Source organism: Apodemus sylvaticus, chromosome 4 (genome assembly GCF_947179515.1).
Source record: "Apodemus sylvaticus chromosome 4, mApoSyl1.1, whole genome shotgun sequence".
Lineage (NCBI taxonomy): Eukaryota > Metazoa > Chordata > Mammalia > Rodentia > Muridae > Apodemus > Apodemus sylvaticus.
In genome coordinates this window covers 29,745,539-29,763,747 of record NC_067475.1, presented here as the reverse complement: position 1 = coordinate 29,763,747, position 18,209 = coordinate 29,745,539, and the positions used below count along the sequence as shown (strand labels likewise).

Genomic DNA, 18,209 nt, shown 5'->3' with positions numbered 1-18,209 from the left:
GTGAGTGGTTTCCATACTGCCTAGTTCAGCCAAGACCTGGCCAGACAACTGGTGGCAGAGAATTCTAATCCAATGAATTAAATGATGCCGTAGTTAAATCTGTCTGAAGACAATACACCCTGTAGATGGCTTCTCCTAGAGACTTAAACAGTGATATTATCACGTTAAAGTTTTGGGGAGCCTGATAGCTCACACACCTATATAGCAGAGCTAAACCTGGTATTTCTTAGTGTATTTCACCTCAGAATGTGCATAATGTTTCAGGTAGCTAATGACCGGTGAAACACACTTAGAGAAACATTGCTTTGACCCAGTGATGGAAGAAAAACAACGTCATGCTTTGTCAGGGGCACGAGTACAGTTCCAACCAACCTATTAGCTAGTTTGCAATTAGTTCTGAAAATGCATCTGTTAGCTTTCGAGTCCCATTAACAAAAAATCTTTAGGATCCTTTAGGCTTAGGTTCATAGCCTGTAGGTCACGACCTATCTCCAAAAGTATTAGCATTTATGATTCATAACAGTAGCAAAATTAGTTATGAAGTAGAAATGAAAATAATTTTATGGTTGGGGTTTACCACAACATGAGGAACTGTATCAAAGGGTTGCAGCATCAGGAAGTCTGAGAACCACTGCCCTTCACTATCCTGTTTCATAGGATAGTTCATATTTCATATCCTACATGAAAGGTGACTGTTTAGTATATTTATTCTCCCCACTATGGTTAAAGTAAATAAGTAGAGTAAGTAATCATTATTCATACAGATTTTACTTGAATTCCCTCTGACCTTGAACCCACTTGGAAAAGAAGGCCTGGACTATTTATCACCTGCCGAGGCAGTAAACAGAGCATTTGAGCAAAGTTGCGAACTCATAAATACCAGAGATATGAAGCACAACCAGGCTTTCTGATTCAGAATATTGTAAAAAGAGCCCTAAAGGGAATCCACTCCAAGTGCTTCAGCTGCCTTCATATTCTTTTTCTACAACTTATGCTAAGTCTCAGCATCAGGCTTAAACTTTAAAAGCACACTGGATGTAGAATTTTCTAGAGCATGTTTATTGCCCATGGCTATGCTATCCTATATGAGGTAAAAGTAAAACTGTAATCAGAAATAACAGGTCATTTGGAAGGCTATCAGAATCAAGAAGTAGAATACAGCAGGTGCAACAAGAAACAAAATTCAAACTACTTAGAAAGAGGTGATTCGTTTTCTGAAGTATTTCTTGAAGTACATGGGAAGTGAATCTTAAAACAAAAGCCCAGTACCATTACCTCTGAGTCTACAAAAATATTATGATTTCACAAATTAAGTTAAACATAATGATGTCTCAGTTCTGAGCTGGGCTATGGGAAGGCATGCTGGCTATAACTCAGGTGATGTCAGCATCCTCATAAGGCTATTGATATAAGAATAAGACTCTTGGATATGTAAGTAATGTTACTTTAGTAATGCTTCTAGGCCCCAAATTAAAATGTCCAGAGCCTATGGCAATTATCACAAAAACCACTTATTTGAAGTTTAAAAGTTTGCAAGTCTGCATTCTTTGTCTTGTAGCAAAGGAGCAATGTTGGTGTTGATGGTACTCTTTGCAAGCCTATGTTGTTACATAAGTGTTTTTTGCATTAAAAAATTATGAACTTTTAAATACACAATCCTTCACAGGATAAAATTATACATTAAATCTTATTTTAACTAACTTGAAGAGCCAGGAAACAGACACATGCTTTGACACATGCTGTTCTAATGGATAACGTCTATATGATGGTAACAAAAAGGACATTTTTGTTGACATCAATACATTTTAGCGTGGAAAGGATCCTTCATTGTGTAACATACAGCACCAGTACCTGATTACGTTTCTAACAATCTGGAAAATGTTGCATTTCACAATCATCTAGATTATGGACATCTGGCCGATTTTGGATCTATCAACCAGGAGAGAGAAGACTTGGTCCATAGGACACAAGTTCATAGCAAGAATCAGTGATGCCTTACATGTAGTCATTTTTAAAATAAAAGAACAGTTGAGCTAAAAATTGCTAACATTCCTTTTTATTTTCACAGTGAACAGATTATTTTTTTTTCTGGATAAAAAGCTGGGTAGCTTTTCACTTTTCAGAATATATGTAATAACCACAAGAAACCAAGATAAGATCTCCAGCATCTTCTCCCATGCACCAAACTGAAGAGCAGTCATCGCTGAAGATGAAGGGAAAGTGGACTTATTCCTGGCAAGGCTATCTGTGGCGTGTGACAGCCTTGGCATGGGACCAAGGTGACTTCCTGACACATGTCCTGAGAATCACAGTCTCACAGGTGGTGCTCTGAACACTCACTGGAGCTGCGCCCCACCCCAGCCTGAGTCTTACACCACTAGGTCCAACTGGTGAGCTTCAACATTGTTTTCAATTCCTGTATGTGTATCTATATGTAAGGAGAAAGAACACTCAGAGGAGCTCTTAAAAAGAAAAGCCATTAAAGGAATAACCAGAAAGTTGTGCTCTCTACTAGTGTGTATATTGACCCTGCCATCTTTCCATGAACAATAAAGGCAGCAAAATAATGTAAATATCATACCTGGCTGTGACGTGAGTTTAAAAAAATCACATTATATGATCAGTAAGAGATAGGAAAATACAAAGGTGGGGAGAGAACTCAGAGAGAAATTATAGAAATCAATTTAAAAAACAGATATACAATATGGCATATAGATTTGAGAGCTACCTCCTAATTCTCCTAAAACTTATGCAGATTTTCTAAAACACACACAACCACACTAGAATAAATCACAATCTCCCTTTAAATGGACAGCAACCAAAATAGAAAGAAAGAAACAAATAAGCAAAAATCCTGATAATCTTATGTAGGCAAAACCAGCTTATTCTTCTCTTGTTAAGAACAACTATCACAGGGAGCTGGGGAGATGGTTCAGTCAGTACAGTGCTCAAGTTGAACTTGGAAATCAGGTTAAAAGTACAGAGCTAGGCCTGGTGGGGTGCACTTGTGACCACCACTCGGGAGAATCAACAGAGATGGATCCCCACATCTTGATAGCCAGCCAGCCTAGCCTACTGGGTAATTCCCAACCAATGAGAGAGACACTATCTCACAAGACAAAAATGGTTGACTGTCCCGAGGTTTCCATATCCACACACACACTCCAGTGGATATACACCCACCGGCATACAGGTACACACACACACACACACACACACACACACACACACGCACACACACAAGAATTACAAGCATCAATATTCCATTTATGTCAAAAAATATACAGTAACATTTAATTTAAGTGGCGCACGTTTTGGCTCCATCACGGGGGGGGGGGGGGGGGGGGACAGAGTAAATTGGTAACGAATAAAGGTAAAGGGGAGGAACACGTCACGACTGCACGGTGAGCTAATCATAAGTGAGCTGAAACACAGCAAGAGAACAGACACAGACAGTATGAATATACCGATCTTAGTTGGGAACGAGGGAACAGCCTTTTCTTTCCCACTTGCTTGCTTTCCCTAGTTTGTCCCCACTGAGGGTTCTGCCCTCTGCTCAGAACCTGTGAAGGGCAGGGGGACCCATCTCCATGCCAACCAGCCCCATTCCCCGATGTTGGCAGTCTATACTGCTTCCTGCTCCCGTGCCCTCTTTGCCGTGCTTGCTTTAGCTAGAATGCCTCTGCCCAGTTTCAATTAGGAATCCATCAGAGTCGCACAGCACAAATCTCACCCCTGCACTCCACCCCTTTAACAGTCTACAGAAACACCATTCACTGACACAGTACCCCAGACAGGACTGTAAGCTTTTTCTGTTTTATCTTTGTAAACTCAATATCTAACACAGTCTATCATCCTCAAAGGATGCTCAAAATTCTTCCCTGAATGAACGGACAGTTAGGTTAAAAGTTAAATACCATTAGGCATAGTAAGCTTCCCACATTTGAACACTATTGTGTGGAAATCGCCACACTGGATTGATGTGTGCTCTGCCACCTGACATTTGTAAGAGTCCTCCACACGTACATACATTCCTTCCTGCTTGCTCAGTCATCCTGAGTCTTCACACAGCTTTCTATCACCATGCGTCAATCACCATGAATGGTCTTAAACAGCTAACTCTTTTTATCAGTTGGATTTACTAAAAAGATTGCCTAGGGTTGAACGCCATCCTAAAGGGTGTATTAAAAGATGATAATTGAGGCTGGAGAGATGACTTGGTGGCTAGTAGCAGTCATTGCTCTTGCAAAGGACCCAGGTTTGGTGCCGCCCCCACCCAGCCCTGCACACACATGGTGGCTCACAACCAACTGTGATTCCAGTTCTGGGAGAACCAATGCCCTCTTCTGACCTATGTGAGCACGTGGCACGGACAGGGTACATACTACATACATGAAGGCAAAACACTCATCCACCTAAACTACAATACATAGAGTTTTAAAAAGATAATAGTTTAGGCGACTTACTGAACACATCTCCTCTGGGTTTCTGAGGATCCGTCTGTATCCTGTTGTCAACCGTAATTACTTGGGTAGCGGTACTGGTAGCAGGTGCTACAGTGGTGGGTCTGGTGGATGGCCTTTCTGGGGTTGGGGGTAGTGGAGTTGTTTTGGGCTCTGTCGGGAGGGGTGGCGGGGGTGGTGGAGTAGGCTGTGGTGTTGGATTTGGTGTGGGTCTTGTTGTTGGCTTGGAAGTAGGCCGACTGGTTATAATGACAGGAGGGATATATGGTGTCTTCAGGGGCCACCTAGTACTTCCAGCACCAGGAATCCTATTAGCATGTCCTCCATCACCCTTTATGGTTGTATCATTCCTCCCTGGCACATGAATTGGACCTGAAGGTTCAATCATGACTTTGGGGATATCTAAAAATAAAAATCCAAAGCAATGTAAATTAGCATGAAAACATTTCTCTCTAAAAACTGCAACAGGAAAGTACAATCAAAACACTCGCACGGAAACACCTCATGGTGATTGAGTCCTATTTTCCACATTTATAGGCTTGTCTATATGAAGCCCCATTATTTTCTGAATAACAAATGTGTATGTGTTAGGATACATGCAAAAATACATTGCTGTTTCTATAATGAATATGTATTATTTGACGCACAAAAAAATGTTTGCAATATTTATAAAGCGGTAGCAACAGAAATCAGTATTTTCCCAAAATATGGTAAGATTACACTTTTGTGAGAAATGCAGTCTGTGCTGTGTCCCCTCCTGCCTGTGTGTTATGTAACTGTGCTCAGAGATCTACAAACTAGGCAGAGACTTTCCTCACCTGTGCTTCAGATGTGTTCAACTTACATAAAAAAAAAATGAGTCTTATCGTTGGCTTTTCTTCACACTTGCTAATTTATACTTGCTTTCTAAAAAGACATTTTTTTCTGAAGTTAAAAAAAAGCTATCTGTGGAATATTTCCCATTGATAATCTTCACCAAAAAGAATCAATATTTAATCTGCCTGGAATGATGCCCTCCAGCGTGGGAGTGACCTCATGATACTTCAAGAACCCTTCAGCCCACAGGATTTTATGCTCTGTGATTTTTCAGTAAATATTTGACTCAGGAATTTTTTAAAAAATCATCTAGTGTTACACGAAACGTGTGGCAAATTATGGCCTATGGTTTGTCAAACTTTCATCTTTGAGAGCATGCAGTTTTTCATGTTTATCTGGAAACCCACTACTCCAAAGATAACTTCGGAAAATTTAAAAGCAAAGCAGTCTTAAATGTAGAGAAAATAAACATTGGAATTATTTTCGGTAGTAGAGTTAAGAGATACCAAACCCAAAAAATAAAAAAAAACATTAAAAAAAAAAAGAAAAAAGAAAGAAAGAAGGAAAGAAAAGAAACATGTAGAATATATCCAGTCATCACAATGCAATGCTAACAAAAGTTGCTTATTTCAGACTAAACAAGCTCTAATTCCCAGGGAGGGCTCCAACTTTTTTCCTAGCTGGAAGGAGACAACCCCTAGACTTTACTCAGGAAATTCTGAAGATTTTAAAATTAGAATGCATTAGAGTGGTTTTTTTTAAAGTTTTTAAAAGTTACCCAATAACTGATTGTACTGTTTATAGAATACCAGGCTGATATTAGTAGGCATGAAAAACCATGCCTTCAATAACCAATCGTGTCCCTCATCTCCTTGGAGACCCCATATTTCCCAGGGAAATGAGAGCAGGAGGGGGCGATACTCACACACACAGTTCAGTCCATCCCCTTCGTAGCCATCTTTACATTGGCACTTGTAGGACCCGTGTATGTTATAACACCGAGCATAGCTGCTGCACTGGTGCTGCCCAAGGGCGCACTCATCAATGTCTGCATCAGGGCCAGGAAAACAAGCAGAGGGAACAAGGGTGACATGAAACACAGCGCATTACAGAGGTCCCCCCAAAAGGCCAGTGAACGGAAAAGTATGCCAGAAAAAGTCTCCAGAATGACTGGTGGGCTAAGGTGACATTGCTCGTTCAATATTGAACGATCAATGCCTCTCCCCTCCGCTGTCCCTGTCAGTCCAGCTGTGGCCACAGCTGGAGACTTCTCAATGCTATAGGAAGAAAGAGGACACAGTGATCGGACGGTTTCATTACCGTGACACTGATATTTGCCTCCAATGTACATGAGGTCGAAGCCAGTATGACACTTGCAGATGTAGCTCCCAAACGTATTGACGCACTGCCTAAATCGGGGGCAGGAGACTCTTCCGGTTGCACATTCGTCAATATCTAGAAACACAAGTTAGTCGTATCTTAGGGAGAGCAAAGATGGGGGCTCATTATAACTGGTATCCCCCTGGCTACCCTTGTAACACATTCCACATTGAAATATCCTCAAAACAAAATAATCCCACACCTCCTAGTTTCACCTCGTCCTCCTAAACTGAATTCTTCTGTTCTCTCAACCAACAGCAGAAGATACAATGTCTACTTAGTTGCTTGAACTAGAAGCAGGTGTCCTAAACCTTTCTCTAACAAACCCTAAACCGCCACCAAGTCCTGTTATTTCAGCCTCTAAAAGATTCCTGGGATCTGTCTAGCAGCGTCCACCACCCCATTCCTACCCTGTATCCCCCACTTCAGACTCAGACAAAAGTCTGGAAACTGGGCTGCCAAGATTACTTCCTCTAGTTACTTCGCCTCTCTGCAGGTTCTTATTTAATTTAAAGTTTAATTTAAAACTTTATTTTCTGTGTGTGACTGTTTGGACTGCTTGCAGATATGTGTACCATGCGCATGTCCCGTGCCTGAGAAGGCCAGAGGCGGTTGGATGTCCTGGGACTGGAGTACAGATGGTTGGGAGCTGCGCTGTGAGTGCTGGGAATCCTGGGAGAGCAGCCGTGCTCTTAGCCAGGTGTCTCTCCGGTCCCTCGGCATGTTCTTTCTATAGCTACATGCCTGACTGCGTAACTGCGTTCTCCCTTATCCCTCAGCCCCGCAGCATCTCCTAACAGGTGCTTCGTGTGCGCACTCACCCACACAGGTCCTCCCATCGGGAGCTAGCTGCAGGCCAGGCGAAGGACACTGGCATCGGACCTGTCCTTTGACCACGTCACAGCCATACTGACAGTTCGCCATGGAACATGTTGGGGCACCTGTGAAGAGAGTGAGTGAGCGTCTGGCTGCCCCCAGCAGCAAGGGGGGATCTGTAGCTCATGCACTTTTCTCATGTCTGGCAACAGGGGACAGGGATTCAACAACAGGGAGTCTATTAACTGGCCTTCTAAGAAGGGTAAAGCAGGGTGCAAAGATGCTCTCGGACCACAGGGATGATTGAAAAAGTAACCCCGCGCTATCATCGCCTTTGATGCTTTAGAAGGATTGGCAGGGAGAGATAAAGCTTTCTCAGACACATATTGTTCAGGTCAAACTGAGGTCTTTCTCCAGATGACTTGAGTTAAGGGCTCTTCCTAACCAAAATATCGAATTAACTGTCTCAGCTGCATATTCAAATTCTCTATGGGGTAAAAGAAGATTCCCTCTCGAGCCCTACAATGTTAGGGGACTCTGGAACCATGGTCAAATGCAACTAAAATATATTTTCATCAACCAAAAGTTCCAGTGACATGTCTGTGTAGCACTACATAAAAGTAGGTACTAATATTTTCTGTATAAAATTCAAATAAATCAGGCCACTACTTGTTGATTATTGCAGAAAGGTAAAATTTCAGCCTACAGAGAAGTTTAGGGTAGTGGCCACCTTAGACACACATTCCGATGATAACAGAGAGCGTCACACGATCCTCTCTGATTAAGATACACGTGAAATGGACCCTCTTAGGCCTGGTGATGTCACTTCGTATAGTGCTTGTCTGTCAAGTGTGCATGAAGGCTCTAACTCTAGCAACTCATCAAGCCAACTGTGACAGTGCAGGCCAATAATCTCAGCACTCTGGAGGTGGAGAAAAGACGACCAGCTGTTCAAGGCCATCCTCAGATATATATATTAAGGCTAGCCTGGGATATGTGAGACCCTATTTATAAAAAAAAGAAATATTTTTTCTGATGTTATATTCATTTCTACTTCAAACAGAGGTTTTTTTGATACTTCTTAAATCATCTTTAAAAACTATCTTATACATTCATCTTAAAAATCATCTAAAAATTCATCTTATAGAAACGAACTGAGAAGTATTTATGAACAGACCGGATGGATTCTCTCTAAGCAATGCCCAGTGATCCTTAAAATTCTCTAACATGGAGAACACAGGGAAAAACAGGCTGAGAAAAAACACTAGAAAAAGTGATTCCTGCTCCAGATGCAATTTATAAACCCATTTTTTGTTGGCCTGCACAATAAGAAGAATGTCACGTATATAAATGTGTGCCTCTGGTTTTGATCTTTAGTTCCTCAGGCGCGCATACACACACACTCGCACATCCTGTTGGGTGGAGATGAAGGGGCAGCTTTCCCTAAGGCGGGCTATCAAAGCGTGTCAGAAATCAAGCCTAGAGCGCTTAGAGAACGGTTCAGATTCTTGACATACTTGAGCAGGACCCGTCTGGCATCAGCATGTACCCGTTGAGACAGTAGCACTTGTAGCTGCCGAACGTGTTCATGCACCTGTGCTTACAGGGCCTCGGCTTCAGGCCACACTCGTTCAAATCTGCAAACAGTGAGGGGTTAAAGCAGAGAGGTCACAACCTCAGCACTGATGGGAAATGTTCAAAACACCCCTCAGTGGGGAAGATGAGGGCGGAAAATGGGTCAAGACAGTGAAATTATCACTTCTGTGACAGATAAAGCCCGTGCGTATCATCCTAACTCGAATATTACATTGGGAGCAACCAGAGTTTTCTTGGGACCTTCTGGATCTCTGAAGCTTAGGGACAGTTGGGAACATTCTCCTCCAAAACCTGTAATTGTAATTACAGACCTGTCTGTAATTGCTACAATCAGCAGCAGGCTCAGCCCTTGGGCAGGGGGTGCTCTGTCCTCTGTGTGACTGCTACTAAGCTCACCAGACCTGTGCTCTGTCCTTAGAACCACTCCGGCTAATGGATTCTACTAAAAAGGATACTACATGACACGTTTCTCTTCATAGAGAATATGCAAATGTTAGAACGGCAGAATGATTGGACCTGCTCAAAGTGCAACTATGCTTTCAGAAAGGAAAAAATCTGCAAGGTTCAGACTGACTGCTATTCTGTTTCTCTCTCTCTCCCTCTCCCTCTCTCTCTCTCTCTCTCTCTCTCTCTCTTTTCTCACTCACTCTCTCTCTTTCTCACTCACTCTCTTTCTCTTCTTTGTTCTCTTGTTTGACTTGATAGGTGCTGTACTGTAAAGAAAATTCAACTCCCTACTTACTAATCCATTCAAGTCACAAAACAAGTTTTTAAAGCTTTTCAGCATATTTTCTTTCGAGTGGCAGTTGAGAGGAGCACGTGGGGACACTAAGGGACAAAACATCATTATGTATTTATTGTTATGATGTGTTTAGTGGTTTAAGTATCAATGGGAAATTAATGAATTCCACAATATAAAAGTTTTCCAGCACAATTTGTATACTGCCTCAGGTGAACATAAAGTTCACAATGACATAAAGCAATGAAATAGTAAGGCCCGTAATATAGACCTCATTAAGAAGAAATGTGACCACACGTTCACTTGTCTGGAAACAGCAGCATAAGAACCCAATTAGCATAATTTCACGACCAATTTATCCATATCACTGAATAAAAATACAAATGATATGTCTAGCTACAAAGCCATTTCCTAATCTAATCAAAGTTAAATCTGATCACTCCTTTACCAGGTCTGTGATATTTCACGGAAACATCCAGTTATACCATGTTTTAAAGTCACGAAATAAATATTACACTGCAAAATATTTTTCATATTAACTGACTTTCCAACTTGGTCTTTTTTTTTTTTCCTGCCCTTACCACAGTGTAAGCATACTGGCAGCAGGGCAAATTCTAGAAAGGTTAGATAAACACAGCAAATGCCATTTCCTATGTTTTCTTCAGTTTTTTGTTTTATTGTCTCTCGCCCAGTCAAAGGTTTTCAAAACAGAACCACATTTTAAGTGTTTTAAAAAGGATCCCTCTTCACAGAAGGTGCTGTGTAGGCTGCTGTATTAAGAAAGTTGACTTCTATCTCTGTTAAAAGCTGCAGGAAAGAACGTGGCTGCCTGAGGTGAAATTCTCCCGCTTGCTCCTACTCTTCTGCCTTGTATCTGAAACCTATTAATCATTTGCATCAGGAAACTCTTTCTTTCTTAGTTCCTAAAAGTTTTCTTATCACCCTCAACATCAATCCTGTCAAGTCACACTGGCCTTTCTGGCTCCCTGGAGACAACCTAGGAAAGTTTCTCCCTGGAGAAAACCTATGTGCCTATGAGTCTGAGAGTAAGAGACTCATATTTCAAAAGCCACAAAATAGAGTAAGATATGACTCTATTTCAGGAGAAGGCTACAGATGGCTTTTTCGAGTGTCAATTAAGATTCCCTAGTTTATTTTTAGAGAGCAACAGAAACTTCTGGTGGTTTCTTACTGGAACCAGCAGCTGTTTATAACCAGGGCAAGCTCACAAGCCAGGAGTATCTGATGCCAGCGGACGTCTCTCTGACACCCACCCCTACTTAAAGCTGAAGCCAATAGGAGGCAGTGCCTCCACAACCCAGCCTGGTACTGGTCAGTAAGGTCCCTTAGCATGCCATTGGGAATCTGGCCTGTTTGCCAGAGGTCTTACAGACTGCCTTTAATCCATATTTATCTTTTCCTTCCCATGGGAAAAGTACTTTGTGGTTAGGAATCACAAATCTGAAAGAATATAAAAACTAACAGTTGTGTTAAGGATGCTGAAGGCTAGCTCTCTGGAACTGATGGCTCTGGTGTGGTGTGGGTGAGGAAGGACTCAGTTTTCTTTAAGGGGCTGGTCACTGGGAGTTTGACCATGTTCCAGTGAGCACACAATGAATTTGGTCTTTTCTCCTCCTCCTCCTCCTCCTCCTCCTCCTCCTCCTCCTCCTCCTCTTCTTCCTCCTCCTCTTCCTCCTCCTCCTCTTCCTCCTCCTCTACCTCCTCCTCCTCTTCTTCCTCCTCCTTTTGGGGTGCGTGACAAGGCTAGAAGGACTAGGAAGTGAGCATGATCAGGGTTCATGAATTAAAATTCCCAAATAACCAATAAAAATACTATGTAAAAAAAAAATGAACTGTCAAACTTTTTTAAAAATCTGAAAATTTGCTTTCTGAAAAAAATATGGAAAAGGAAAAAAAAACAGCATCCAATGGGTAAACATGAGGAGATATTGGTTCTATTGCCTGATATTAAAAGCTGTGTAATAATTCAGGCATGTGGAAGCATCTTGAGAAATCGTTCTAGCAGCTGTTAATGGACTGGATAGCATTCCCTTGACAGGTGGTTGGTGTTTTGTTAACATCCCTGATGACTGCCTGGCCCATCTCCAACACACTCTCAGCGCCCCTTCCCAGGACCACTACAGGCATAACAAAACAGGGTTCCAGCCTGCAAGGAGGGAGCATCAAAGCTCCAGGCATCTTTTCTTCAGGATTTCCAGTCTAAACCCCACCTTATTTCTGTGTTGACCCAAAGCCTTACAAAATTGAGTTAATATGCAATAAAGGTGGTACTCCTATCTGTATTTTTATCAAATCAAGTCAGAAGTTCTAAATGACACTTTCAAATGACGATAAATGTCCTTATAACAAGCACGAAAGATTCCCCTTGATGCTCACTGTCTTATGGGAATTTAAAAGTTGGTAAATGAGTCTAGAAAATAAACCTTAGTGTTTCTATTTTAAGGTTCCTTATCCTGGAAGCATAGTATATATAGATCTATAATAAAATTATAATGAACTCTGTCAATGCGCATATCTTACACTGAAGGATATAATTTTATCCCTTATATTCAAACACTTTAAACACTATGCATATAATTCATGAAGAACATTAGCATCACGGCTACATTTAAGCAGGCTGGTGGATTCAGGGGCTAGGAGCAGGAGGTGGGGTGAGAAGGGAGTTGGTCCAGAACGGAAGAGCAAGCAGCGTAGTGCTGTTATTTGACTTCAGGACAAAGAGAGTCAGACACCGTATTAGCACGCGGACACTGAAAGGTAGCCTGAAAAACCTGGGAGAGAGTCCTCACAAACCCACGGGAGTTTTACAGAAAGTCACCTTCTGTTGGCTTTAGCACATTTGGACTTTTCCCCTTTGATGCTTAAGTTGGATGATGTTTCAGAAATCTAACCTTGAAAACTTGATCTCACCGAAGTAAGGTCACAGATGAATAGATGTCCAAATATCGACGGCCCTAACTCTCTTAATTATGAGCAACTCTAAAGCAAACACCAGTGTTCTGGCACCTTGGACAGAACAAGTACAAATTCAGCAAGTTCCCAGTCAGCAGAGACAACAATTTTTCACAAACTATTTCAGTTATTCTAAGTTAAGCGTATCAGTGGGTAAAGATAAAATCTAGAACTGGAAAGTGATCTTACCACCTCACTCCCCTACAGAGTTTTCCGTCTCTATGGAGACTACAAAACAGTTCCGGGTGAAGGAGTTCACAGCAGCCCCACAGACAAGCAGGGCAAGAGCTACCTTCCTGTCCCCGTGCTACACACTGGTGGGAAAGAAGACAGATACTTCCAACAGATTGCCAATGAACAACTAATTAGGACCAGAACTCACCCTTTGGCCATTACAGAGTGTGCACCCAAAGGAAAGAAGCCAAGTATGGTCTGATTTCTAAACAAACCTAAAGCCCCATATCCCAGACAGTAAATTCTGTTTACAATCTACCTGGAAAAAGTCACCCAAACCCATAGCTTTGTGTAGCAATTGTTGACTTCTCCTAACTGTGAAAACAGAACCTGTCTTGCGATCTGATTTTGGGAGAAGGTTTTCAGACTCAGAGAAGAGGGGGAAAGTAGCCAGTTGTGAGACAGGAAGAGGAGAGAAAGCTCCCTGTTTTCCAGGGCACAATCAGCAACAGGTGACAACTCCCACTGCCTGCTTCACATGCTCAGGCTGAAGGCTGGGTGTCCCTGCACCAGCTGTCACTGCAAGAAGTCATAGAACTGCAGGAAGCCTTGCAGGTAGGAGCAGCAGCGACCACCTGAGACAGCGTACGCTCACCCCTTGAAGGAACGCTTGTAGCTTGATGATCCGGGGCTTGGAAAAGAGGCTGTTCACTGCCTTGGTGGAGAGGAGTTGGGTGGAAGGGCTCATCTTCACAGCAGGGAGAAGGTAATAAGAGTCAGCTTTGAACTGATGTCATTTTTAGCCCTAAAAATCTTCACAAGTATATATTAAACGATTACAAAATGTTGATGGCACTTAATAGGGCTCTGGCTATTTCACAAATAATTTCCATCACTTTCTCTCTTTCTTTGTTTCCTCTTTAGCAATTTATGATAGTCAGCTTCCTTTCAAAGACAAATTATAAATTAATAATCCACCAGTCTCATTCCATTAAGAACACAACAACAAAATGAGAGATTAGCGTGTGACTTTCATCAACAGAAGTTAGACAATGAAAATTATACAAATATTGACGTAATCAACTAACACTATTTAGAACATTAAAGCTTAAATGGGCAATTTAAGAGTTATCTTATACTGTTAAATTGCTAATAATAGTTCAAAATAGTCCCAAGTGATGCCCAAGTGCTCATTTGCATATGGACTTTACCTACAATGTAAGATGACAGACCGGCAGGCTTTTATTTGAAAATAAAAACTTATGTCAGGTTTGGTTCACATTGGATTTGAATGCACATCAGACACTTTAAAAAGCAATGCTAACTGCTGCCACCGCTATCCAACCAGCTATGGCGACATGACTGGGTTCAAAGCTGAAGGTCACAAGGGAAGAAAGCCTCTTGGCTTTCTACGTTACAACACACAGTTTATTGGCTGCTTAACCTTCTAAATCCAAGGCACATTTGTTTCTGGGGCTGGAACTTTTAGAAAGCGAGGTTGTTGATAATACCCTCAGTAGGGCGAAAGCACTTACAACCGTGCTCAGCAAGGCAATCGACATCCTGCTGTAAGCAGCAGGCCCAGATTCAACGTCTGGTTCTACTTCGTGGTTCTATGCTGTTCATTCCTTGAGATGAGGAATCAGCATATGGAACAGAAACCAATCCGAAATTAGTTAGTAATCAATATCTATAAATGACTTCTTCTGAGATTAATATGAAATGCTCATTTAGAAGAATGTCTTAATTTCTAAAAAAAAAAAATATGAAGTCATATGTTTGCGTGCTAAGAATCTCCAGGTAATAATTTACATGCCAAAAGGAATACCCCAGTGGGACGACTGTAAAAGGAATATTTATCATAGTATCCTTTCTTGGATGGGGTGGATTTGTTTGGGTAGAGATGCTTAAGAAGGAAAGAAGCATGAACAACATTACTGGAGAATAACAAGGGGATGGCAAATGAATAAATATAATCTTGTCAGAATTTGAGTTTGAATTCCATCCACAGAGTATGCTAAAGATTTCAAAGCCATAAATTTGTATCTGATCTTAGGAACAAGTCCAGAAAATGACTCAGGGAGGAGAGAGGTCCCCTAGGCCAGCCTGGGTGTGTAGACTATTAAATCCAGCCAGTTGAAAGAGTAGCTTACCCTACCAATCTGGCTGCGGCCAGATATCTCTCAAGTACAAGCTATTCATTCAAGAGCTTTATTCTACCAAGCAAGTTTCGAAGGCTGCTTCTGAATCAGATGTGACTTGTAGTGAGATCACCTTACCCCACTGCCTAATCATATGCTGATTTCAAGTTATGTGAGATTATTTCAAATTTACTGCTTACTGACACTTCTTTCCTTGAGGAAAAAAAAAAAACCAAACAACTTTTGATATCCTGTATCTCTGAGGTATCCTTCTACTTTATGAAAACGTGTGGGCCTAGATGAAAAGCAGCTAATTTATTGTAAGTCTGCACAATTTGCTCTAGTAAAGTTGATAGGGACTCCAGACCGAGCACGCACTTACCCAGGTCATTCCTCCCAGCGTGTAACCAACTGGCTCTGAGTCTATGGACTCAGACTACAGAAGATGTGATAGCAAAAATCTCCAGGGGACTCTCCTAGGTTCCCATGACTCTTGAGACCAAGAGTCCTGTGTGAATCTGTCATTCGGTTACTGAGTAGGTAATAAGCACTTACCAAATATGAGTCCCATGCTAACAGTCCCTAGGAACCCATAAACCAGAGAGCCTGCAAAGGTCCTCGCTGCCCAAGAAGGAACCATGCCTGCTGGGTGCACCCTGACTGCTGACTTTACAGGGACACCAAAGTCACACATGTTTTAAGATTACGTGAGCTTATTTTTTGTTTTCAAGTAAAACATAACTCATCTTTTCAAATGAAAGTTAATTATCTTTTCTTTCTTTTCGGCTTTTTACCTATAACAGTTGAGATTTGAAGGTACAGTTAATTAAGAAGAGGAGTCCTGTGTGGAAGGCTATGGAGGAAGAGGAAGAGTGAAATCAAATAATCAAGTTTACAGTTTCAAGTTTTCACTGAAAACTAGCATGGCAAAATGATTACAGACGAATATGTAAGTCATAGCTCTAAGTCAACACAGTTTTTCTCAACTAGTTCTGTTTACTCAGGCAAGACACCTAATATCTCTGATCTTTGGTTTCTTTAAATAAAAAACGTCATCAGTTTTGTTATTACCTATATACCTAAGCAAAACAGATGGTATTCCACTTCCACAACCCATTAGTGGAAAAAGAAGAAATTCTAGAATGTAAGACTTTAAAAACCATATGTGTATATGTATGTATGTATGTATGTATGTATGTATGTATGTATGATGTATGTATGTATTTTGTTTTATTTGTATGCATGTGTATATGGGGTGGTGAGGTGTGTGTGCTGTGGCACATGTGTAGATGCTAGGGGACAACTTTGCAAATTTAATTGTAATTGTCTCCTCCCACCTGTGGGTTCTAAGGCTCAAACTCAAGTTTCCAGGCTTGCCCAGGAAGAGCTTTTTATCTGCTGATCCCTCTCACAGCCCCAGAATATAAGAGTTAAATTACAGATATAACCAATTGCTTCTTCACAAACAAATTTTAATGAGTATCCAAGAATACAAGTAAGGGAGCATCCTTTGGGAAAATATATTTGTCTAAGATTTACCATTCTTCTCTTTGAACTTTTTCATAGTTGGGAGAAACAGCTATGAAAATGGCTGGGAAGGGGGAGAATTTGGAAATCTTTGTATGTCAGGGATAGAGGGGCCAGGGCCTCCGCACGGTTTGCCTACCTTGGTTGCAGGTTTTCCCAGCAAATCCAGGGTGACATTTGCACTTGTTTGGCCCGACGCACTCTCCATGTTTGCACTGTGGTTGGCACACAGCTGTGGAAAGAGGACAGTGTGTGTCAATCCTGGGTCAGCAGTGCAAACCCCATAAAGCGCTAAGGTCACAGACCAGTGTGATGATGCAAAACTAACAACTTACAATAAAGTCACAAAAGTTATCAAACCACTGTTTCTTCCCACTGCCTATACTACAAAATGCATGTATGAATTTATCATATATGTATCACTTGGAACTGAATACTGCTCGAATAATTAAGAAAGGTAACACATACCTTTACAAAAATGTGTTCACACACAATTTCAAAACCTAATTCTCTCAAGTACACACCAACAAAATGTTGAGTCTGAACTTACTATGGTTTCTATGAAATCAATAGCATTTTCCAAGCTAGGATGTGACTTGGTAGTAAAGCACTTTCCTAGAATGTGGGAGACCCTGGGTTTGATCAACAATATTGTCACAAACCAGAAAGACATCCATTTCTTATTAAATAACACCATATTGCTTTATTGTCAATGGTAGCCTAAGAATAAAGTGATTAAAAAATGAAACAAAAACAAAGTTCTTCGTTACTTCTATTCACCGAGACTCTCATAATCTTGATCCTTCTTAACCTTGGCGAGCAGTACAGCTTTCTTTATTCAATTTATAGGGGCTTTCTGGATTTCAGCAAAACTGAAAGTTCTCAGTTTAACCTTATTCTTCTCTGACAACCACATTTACTTCTCTCAAGAACACAAGTCTTTTCCGAGCCCAGATGTTTACTCCGTTTGTCTTGTATCGGTGGCATTTCATGGGATTCTTTGCATACTGGGGACATCTGGCAATGACTAAGGACATTTTGGAGTTTGCTAGCAGACAGGGCATAGGCAACATCCTACACTGTTCAGATGACCCGCCCACACATAAGTTATCTAAATGACAACAGAATGTCATGAAGCCAAGAATGGGAAACACTGTTCTAGCATACCTTATATGTTCATAATGTTATTATAACAGATAGTATAATATGAAAAATAACAGCATGATTTCTGACTTCAAGGAGCTGACAGTCTCTTTAAAAACCATTCCATGTTCCTTTTTAGATTGTGTGTGTGTGTGTGTGTGTGTGTGTGTGTGTGTGAATACAAGGTCTGAAGAATCCAGAAGAGAAGACCAGATCCCTGAGAGCTGGAGTTATAGGCAGCTGGGAGCCACCTAACATGGGTGTTGTGAACCAAATTTGGGTCCTGGGCAAGAATAGTCCACACTGTTAAAAAACACTGAGCCCCACGACATATGTTCTCAATTCAAGACAATAATTATTCATGACCATAGCTGTTAGCAAATAGCTGATGTGTAAAGGCATCACCACAGATGGGCTTGGACAGAAAGTCTCATAAAGACA

General features: G+C 41.3%; 1 protein-coding gene across 5 annotated transcripts in view; it reads right to left on the bottom strand.

The window, feature by feature from the left end:
• Positions 1-18,209, bottom strand: part of Npnt (nephronectin) — a 67,442-nt gene that overhangs the window by 18,208 nt on the left and 31,025 nt on the right. For 2 of the 5 annotated variants that reach the window (XM_052179219.1, XM_052179220.1), the window contains 7 exons: positions 16,765-16,857; positions 13,613-13,705; positions 8,993-9,112; positions 7,481-7,600; positions 6,600-6,734; positions 6,205-6,327; positions 4,467-4,865 (listed from right to left, as the gene is read on the bottom strand). In XM_052179219.1, the coding sequence (XP_052035179.1) occupies positions 4,467-4,865; positions 6,205-6,327; positions 6,600-6,734; positions 7,481-7,600; positions 8,993-9,112; positions 13,613-13,705; positions 16,765-16,857 (1,083 nt within the window). The remainder of the gene's footprint in view (positions 1-4,466; positions 4,866-6,204; positions 6,328-6,599; positions 6,735-7,480; positions 7,601-8,992; positions 9,113-13,612; positions 13,706-16,764; positions 16,858-18,209) is intronic. The other 3 variants (XM_052179221.1, XM_052179222.1, XM_052179223.1) reach the window with 2 other exon arrangements.